General features: G+C 42.5%; 1 protein-coding gene across 1 annotated transcript; it reads right to left on the bottom strand.

Moving 5' to 3' along the window:
• Window positions 1-1,840: 1,840 nt before the first annotated feature.
• LOC308402662 (leucine-rich repeat neuronal protein 2-like) lies at window positions 1,841-4,210 on the bottom strand (the record flags this gene model as incomplete). The annotated part of the gene is made up of 1 exon (XM_080891652.1): window positions 1,841-4,210. The coding sequence occupies one exon, from the start codon at window positions 4,208-4,210 to the stop codon at window positions 1,841-1,843; it is 2,370 nt and encodes a 789-aa protein (XP_080747778.1).
• Between the last annotated feature and the right edge of the window lie 4,743 nt (window positions 4,211-8,953).

The raw sequence follows: 8,953 nt of genomic DNA, 5'->3' as shown, positions 1-8,953 counted from the left end.
TTTGTGTTTATAAAATATGACTAAATTAAAATATTGGGCAGTTTATTAGAGCATATAATAAAAAGTAGTCTAAGATTCACATATTAATATCTCTCAAAATGCAAGACTGGCTGTAACATTCATGGTAAATGATATTGGTTGATTTATTGGGTTTTTTTTTTTTAGCTTTAAAGATTTTCTTGTTTGAACTCTTTGTTCACTGCAACATCCAGTCAAAGTAAGCTAAGAAACAACAAGCAGTTATGACCAGTAGATACTCCAAGCTATATAAACCTAAAGGTGCTCCACCAAGTCAGAGAAGCAATGTTATTACTACCATAAAACAGGACATGTCGCTGCAAATTGTTTGACACAGCATCCTCGGGGGGGGGGGAAGCAAGTTAAAGGTGTCATTGTCATTAGAAGTTGTAAAAGTTGCCCCAGGTGGACTGCTCAGTCTCTCTCTTCCACCTCGCCTTGCATCAACTCATTGGCGATGTTTGTCTCTTGGTGAGGTTATGCGATTACGAGCAGTAAAATTGTATTGATGGAGTTATTGGATGCTTTGGCTTCAAAGATATTCCTGCAGGGACTCCGCTGTAAAAAAAATTTGTGACCACATACTCTGCTGATTTTGATTGGATCTTGCAATGAACATAGACAGACTTCTCATACTTTATCACACTGAAGTAACTATAAATTTGCAAGATAAATACTTGATCTGATTCACACTGCTGACAACTGAGCCCAGGCTCTTACACTGGAGTCACTGGAGCAGGCGGTACTTAAAATACTCAAAGAGAACCTGAGTCTAGGGACAGACATGTAAATGTAGGATTGCAACTTTTACAATGAGACAGCCTTTTTGGGACTGACACTGCAAACCCTAGCTCAGTTCCACTTGTTATCCAGCAGGGGACACACTGCATCTTGTGTTAATTTGGTAGGTTCCAGCTATCCTGAGCTATTATACCTATTTCTACCGTGGAGAAATGATAATTGCATGCAGATGAGGAAGGGGCTGTAGCTGTAGATGAATCAGTAAGAAGATATTGATGCAGGAACTTTTCTGTATTTCCTCGAACCCTAATCAAATAGTGTATTTTCAGTATTTTTGAAATTGTTTTGAGGTCTGGAAAATGAAAAGAAAGAGTAAAAACGAGTAAATGGAAAAGAGATTTTATTGTGTGTAGCTCAAAATAGAATTTAACACAATCACTTTCAGATCACTTTTATTTTGAAGCAGAATGTAGGATGTTAGGCGAGGAATCCAGATGAGTATGCTGTACATGTAGCGTACTGCAAGATGGACAACCCAGTCCAAGATTTGGAAAGCTAAGCAGAAGGGTTGTTACATCAATCACTTTGACTTACAGAGTCCAAAAAAAACAGGGATTTTGTTCAGTGTCAGTCTTAAGGCAGACTTTCATCTGCTTTGAGAAACTCATAGTTCAGTCTGTGGAACACATAGACGGCAAACATGACAAAACCCTGGAGGTCTGAGCTGCTCCCGTCGGTAAATATAAGTCTCTGGCTTGAATCAGTCTCTGTTTATTTTCGGTCCAGTGGTCATCGGCAGCTCTGGCTCATTTGTTTCTCCTGTGCTCACTCACTGTACAGCAGGAGTTTGATTGTCCAGTTTTATTTCCCTGGTTAGGGGTTAGACATTTACAACACATCTTAACACAGAAACAATGTCAATATATACTTTATACGGTATATAAAATAAATACAAATCTCTCTCTCGCTTTACGGCTTTCGTCTATGATTCCCCTCTTCTTAATAACAAAGTGTGTGTCTGACATTTTGTGTGTGTGTGTGTGTGTGTCAGTGTTACTGCATTTAAGTGTGTACAATTATCTCAGCAGTTCTGATGTAGTAGCAGTTTTTCGCTCTGCTTTGGCTGAGGGTCGTCACTTCCTTTTGCCTTTTGATTGAAGATCAGAGCTTTGTAACCCCTTATGTCATGATGGGAGGTATTATGGTTCTTTCCTGTTCCCTCACCAGGCTCACTGTCCCAGCCCTGGCCTGCGAGCAGCAGTATGATCGCGAGGAGCAGTAGTGTAACTGCTGTGGAGGTCAGCTGTGGGTTCAGCTGCAGGCTGGGCTGGGGTTCAGGGGCATCCTTTGTCCTGAATGAAACGCACTGAGGCTTTCTGCTCTCTCTTAATCTCCTGCTGGCATGCTTTGTGCCCTCACTGATTCCTAAATGCATACAGACTCTGTAATATGTCCCAGCCTGCAGGTGAGTCAGGTTGAAGCTCTGTGTACCAGCAAGGATGCGTGTGGTGTATGTGGGCGAGTGGGCCTTGGAGAACATGGCTTGCCAGGACAGGCGGGTTGAGGGGAGGTTGTGTCCACTCTGCCAAGACAGGATAGCATAATGTTCTCTGATCTCTCTCACCTCGAACCTGGCATCTGCTCTCAGTAATTGAAACTTCTTCAGGTTAGCAGCTGCCCCCCGGTTTCTTCTCTTTTCTCTGTTATGGACACCTACATTAACGCTGCGTGTATCTGCTCCTAATGCATTCTCAGCCACACATGTATACAATCCCGCCTCTCTGGTGCTGATCTTGCTGATCTCCAGAGTTCCTTCAGGCAGTACCCGGTAGTGTTTGAGGAGCTGACAGGGAATATTGTCTTCATTCTGCTGGCGAGGGGTATTGGCTTCAGATGTGAGGTTGAATTCTTCAGAAGTCCTCCGGCTCTTGCAGGGGAGAGGAGCTGAAGAAGCTTTGGATGCATGCATCGGTTCCGGATGAAGTTTCAGACCAGAGGGGGTCACCCAGTATAATTCAGGCTGTGGATCTGCAAGAGCTCGACAGTGCAAAACCAGTTTGCCGCCTTCACGGACCCCTACGAAGGAAGGCAGAGAGCTGGCAGGAATCATGGGAAGACACAAGGCTGACATCTCTCCTGAGGACACATCTCTCACCCTGCGAGCTCTGAGTTCTGGAGGTTCTGAGCATAAGGTCGCCTGGGGTTGAATGAAACGCACTACTCGGGGAGTTTTCGCATCTGCTTCGGCGTCTTTCTGGGGATGAGAAACCTCCTTGGCTGCCCAGTGAAACAGGCAGTCACATCGCAGAGGGTTGGAGTGTAAGCTGACCTCTTGAAGATTTGGCAGGGAGAGCATGATGTGCTGGTGCAGAGCACTCAGTGAGTTGGAGTTGAGCATTAGACTCTCAAGCCTGCTCAGCTTGAGGAAAGCCTGTGGATGAATGTAGGACAGACGTGGGTTGTTTGTGATCTCAAGCTTGGTGAGCTCTGGAAGGTTCTGCAGGGCGGCCCTATCAATGGAAACCAGCTCCTCCATGTTGTTTAAACCGAGCTCCTTCAGGTGAACCATGTCTTGGAAGTCTCCTGTCCCAATCAGTTTGATGCGGTTCTTGTTGAGGTCAAGAAACTTCAATCCTGGTACTCTCCTGAGGGCCTGAGTTGGAACTTTACTCAGAAGATTATCATAGAAGGAGAGGCTCTCTAGGCTGTCCAGGCCTTCTAGTGCTTTTTCAGCCAAACCTTTTAGACCCATACCGCCAAGGACAAGACTCCGGAGGGATTTCAGGGCAATAAAGCCACGCTCAGGAAGCGACTCGACGGGATTACCCCCAAGCATGAGAACCTCCAAGCGAGGCAAAGCCTTGAACCATTGAGGGTTAACAGTGGTGAGTCTGTTGTTGTTGATATGAAGACGGAATAGCGAGTCCAGACCAATGAAGGCCCCAGGTGCTATTGAATGTAAGTAGTTGTGACTGAGAAAAAGCTCCTGCAAAGCTGGCAGTGATGCAAAAGAAGCCTCAGGAAGGTGAGTGAGATGGTTTTCCTCCAGGTGTAGAGACAGAAGGGAGGGAAGGGAGAAACGGTCGGTTATAGTCCTGACATGACTGAAGCGGTTCTGAGAGAGGTCGAGGTCGGTGAGGTTGGGGAGTCCATGGAGCACTGCAGTGTCCAGAACTGACAGGAGATTGCTCTGCAGGTGCAAGGTGTGCGTGTCCAGGGGTATTGGTGATGGGAGCTTAGTCAGCAGCAGATCATTGCAGTCCACAGTGGGGGCTTCGTGGTAAACGGAATCGAGGGAGAACCATGGCTTGATCTGACACACACACCTCGCGGGACACGAGACATGCCATGGTAGTGCGGGAGGTTGGGAGCCCATAACAATGGGCACACACATACCACCGAACACACACAAGAGACAATGTGACTGTAGAAGCACTAAAGCCGGCCTCATAATCCTTACAGGTGATTTAGACGAGCTGGAGAGGAGTTTGTTATGGAGATGTGCGTTCAATCATTTGGACAGCAATTTTTGAAAATCTGTAGTGTGAACAGGCACGCAAGCTATGTGTATATATCAGACAGATGGTTTAGTGTCATCATTCACAAAGTGGCACCCAATTAAAGAGGGACTATAATGTTGACAGACATCAACGGTGGTTTCACACAGAATTAAAAAGCTGAAATGTGTTTCTTCCCATTTGCTGAGCTTGCAGAGGCCCTACTGTAACCAGAGTGTTATTGTGCGTCTTTGATTGCAGTGGTAGAAGTGGGACTGCACAGCGGCTGTAGCTTGATGACGGCCTTTGCTTTCACATCATCAGTCTCACATCCTGACCACAAGCGGAGGACTCATAGCTCGGGGTGCGGCGGATCTCTGTTTGTCAGAAACAGAACAAAAGAGAGAGAAAGGGATTCAGAGAAAAGGGAGCATAAAAACTGTTTTGTACAGTCTGTTAATGCTGCATGTGAGACTTTAAATATAGCACAGTTTTGCTCATGTGCGATAGCAAGGTCATGGTAGAATCAGGCAGAACTTTAAAAGCAGAATAGAGAGGAGATAAAGAAAAGAAGATGGACGAGAACGGGTAAAAAGTCCGAGATGAGAATGTCTGTTATTCAGTGTGAGATTTAGCCTAGACTCTACCGTTAGACACGGACAGAATGATGATTAAAAACTAAGAGACGAAGCAGGGAGAAGATTGTGCTCTGTTGTAATAGTATCTCAGCTGGCAGGAGAATGGGCAAATATGCAGGAATGATGAAATCACGTAGCATGTACATAAATATTTCACGCTGGTACTTCACATTCAGAGCCCGTCAGAGCATAGCGTCCCACAAATGTTATTCATTATGTAACAGTTAAAAAGACCCCAAGGTTCTTTTATGTTCATATCAGTGTTCTGTATTTAAGATTATAAAGGGAAAGACTCAGTGAATGTAATGCATGCGCACACACACACACACACACACACACACACACACACACACACACACACACACACACACACACACACACACACACACACACCAAAGACACTTATTGCTCGGTATTCATGGTGCAAAACCGTCACACTAACACATCAAACATTTAGAGCATCATGCCGGTAATTAGCTGACCAAAACTGCAGGCACCCTACAGTGGGAAAAATTATGTGCTGTCCTTAGAAATATCAGCTTCTAGAAATCTGGTTTTAATCACCAAAGACATTTTTTTTTAAACTAGGCAAAGTATGACCTAAGCTGTAGGCCTAAGAGATAAGCTCAAATAATAATTATTAGAATTATTATTTCTTTTCACTTTTTGTTTTTTTAATTCACTTTAGATGTAATTACTTTCCAGAGTGGATGTGTGTTTATATGTGTGTTTTTAGCTTTCATTAGTTTTAGAGGCTTAATCTCTTGAATTACTATAATGTGGAGGATATGTGCCAAAGGCAAAGGCTGAGGAGTTTGGTACAGATGTTGCAAAACAAACACAACCTGAGTGTAAATAAACAAAACCTCTTCAGGCAGGTTGTGTTGTTAAATGTGACAGCAGCTGAGAGCGAGGAAATTTCCTTTGTGTTTTTACATTTTATTTCAGGTAGAATGTTTTTTCATATCTCCTTAGTTAACTATTTATTACAACCTTGGTGACAAGGTATAGCTAAAATATTTTCCTGCTGTCTGTAACATTGTTACAACTGATGGAGGACGACTACATCAGCTCCCAAACTTAAGCTTTAAATTGCTTCATTAATCACTAGCTTTGCCTGACTGACACAGTGTGACTGCCCACTGTGATAAATGAACCAGTAAAAATAAGTAGCCAGTCGTACGCCATGCAAACAATATTAACAATCATAAAAAACTGCAGACATGCAAAAACAACAACCCCCCCCCCCCCCCCCCCCCACAACAAATAGATTAAAAAAAACGCAGAAAAATTACTTTCAGTGTGCATAAAAATAGCCAGCAAAAGTCATTATATTTATTCTAGCAGAGACAACAACTACACTGATTTGTTGTAGGAAGCTCCAAACATACATGAACGTGACGCACAAACATTTTAATCAATACATTACTACATATTCATATATGCATGTTATATATTATATACCGATCTAAGCATATCTCGTCACAGTGTACTTCGCCCTCTGGCTGGTATTTCACATCTTTATTTTCACCAGAACAAAGTATTCTGGAGTTACCTTTAAGTTATAATAGCTAAGGCTAGCCACATAGTTGATTTATTTTTGCAAATCTCCCATGTTATGATGACTCCTTTGGATACACTGTATATTGACAACAATTACTGGAATGAGGCAATGTGCAGTTTTAGTTCAGCTTGCAACACCATCAGGGAGATGTCTGATTTTTTTTCATTGCTTTAATCTACATCATGGCAGAAACCTCAAACATAGAGTCAGAGAGTTCTGACTGAGGCCTGTGGCAGATCTCAGTGCCATGGAGTGATGGAGCGCTTTGAAGAAGCAGAGGTGGTCACAGCAGAAATTGATTTGATGGAAGTTCTTTGAATTGAGATGCCACTGGATAACCTTTTCTCCAACATCGCCAAAACTGACCTCTAAGTCGGCCACTGATGTTACTTTTAGTGATCCAGTGAAAGTAACATCAGCTGAATGTCAAATCATGTCTTCTAAATTACTGTACTCCAGAAAAGGCCACCAAGTATTTTATGAAACGGATAACCACACATTCAGTGCAAAAGTACCCTGAACCTGCAATCTTTCTATTGGCCAGCAGGATGAATCCTGAATTTTGTGTCGAAATCTCTAGTAAAATGGTCCTGAGCTCACTTGACCTCGATCAACACTTTCCTGACAGGTTTGTGGGCTCAATCACTAGTTCCAAGTCCTATTGAGCACAACATATTCAACAGGTTGGACTACTGCTGTTGAACCCTCTTAAATTCCAGAGTGAATCCATCAAGTGATTGCCTGTCCAAGGCTTTGCGTTCCATTTCCGTCACTTGCCCTCTTCCCCTTCTCTTATTTCTCCCAGCTCTTTGTCTTATGATGAGCAGAGTTTCCACAATTTTATCCACCTTCCACCATTTCAGCTACCTAGGGAAAATTACAAATAGCTGCCGGGGAAAACAAAAGCACTATTCGTCTCCTGTTTTGGTCTAAACCCAGACGATGCCATTATAACTTTGCCACATAAAGTAAACTCTAAAAAAGATGAAAGCCCTGCTACGTCTGCCTTAAAGGTGTTCTACACAAGAACTTCTGTTCTGCGTGATAATAAAACTGTTTATATTTAGATGAATTTATACCCCTTCATCACGGTTGCAGAGTTTTCCTATCCAAACCGCTGCAGGCTTCAGTCTCTTGACTTAACAGAAGATCATGTACAGCTGATGTCTGTCGGCCAAATTACTATCAAGCAATAAAATTAATTGTCTGCCTCTGTTTAGAGCAGTTACGACGACAGTGAAAGCTATAAGCATCCAAACACCATATTATTGAAATGTATGCAAAATTTGTGAAACAATTGTTGTGGGTGCAAAGTGTAAGTCAGTGTCTGAGCTGAGACGCTAACGACACGGGAGCAGTTCCCACCTCCCGGGGCTCTTCTTACGCTTCTATCAGCCATTCGCTTTCATCTCCACTCTCTCATCTTTTTACAAGCAACCTGCTCAATAATGAATTTGTCATTTAATTTTGATGTCCTCCATTTTTTATCATTTGCTCTCAAAAGCTCATAGCAATTTTGGCAGTTTCAGGAGAGCAGAACAACGTGCTGATAGGTGTATACAAAGGGCTCGTGATGTGAGGACTTGTAATTTTGACTGTGGATAAATAATTTTTAATCACTATTTGTTGTTTATTTATCGGGGACTTGCACAATACATGTATCGTAACAAACAAAAGGGACCAATATGTGCTAAAAGCTTTTCATCTGTAGTTCATCGCTAATCTGTGGGCTTTTCTTTATCACTCTTTATCTCTTAGTGCTCATCATTGATCTGTACACTCCTATGATTCACATTTAAGCCCCACATATAACTGTATCCCGACTATACAAGGGCAATAAAAACAAAACGCAAAAAACAGCTGCACTGACACTTGAATTAAAATCCGTGTACATGTGTACATGCACCACCTTACCATAAGCTGTCTCACTACTAATTCATAAAGAATATTAGTGCTCCTCCAGTTTAATTGGACAGTGAAAAAAATGCTCACAATCAATACCACAGGTGAAGAGATACCACTTTTAATCCATACTTTCTTCTTCTTCAACATTTAAGTGCAAAAGCTATTTATTGTAGCTTCGAGCTGCTAGTTTCAAGATAATGATCAGGCTTTTTCTTCCAGCTACAGGCGATTGGCTTTTCTTGAATGCACAAAAGGTTGTGTACAGCTTATTTGGACTTTATGTGTGAAACTACTGGTGTGTAACACCTGAAGGCCTGTAAACACACTTCGATTTGTAAAATCAGAGGAGTTTCCGTTTAACCACGCCTGCAAAGAATATCTTATGCTACTGGTTGCCTTTTGGGACTACGAGCACACTATGTCCTTGGCTCAGGATCATGGGATGCAAAATCAAAACAATAAAACCCACTGATTACTTTTAATAACCATTTGTCATGAGTACACATTGCCAAAAACAAAAAAAAGGGCTGGAGTTCATTGTCTGATGTGTCGTCTGTTCTGGCTGTATCATTACTTAAATGCCAGTGCAG

The sequence above is a fragment of the Rhamphochromis sp. 'chilingali' genome (assembly GCF_963969265.1).
Source record: "Rhamphochromis sp. 'chilingali' genome assembly, chromosome: 9".
Lineage (NCBI taxonomy): Eukaryota > Metazoa > Chordata > Actinopteri > Cichliformes > Cichlidae > Rhamphochromis > Rhamphochromis sp. 'chilingali'.
This window is presented reverse-complemented; position numbering and strand designations above follow the sequence as displayed.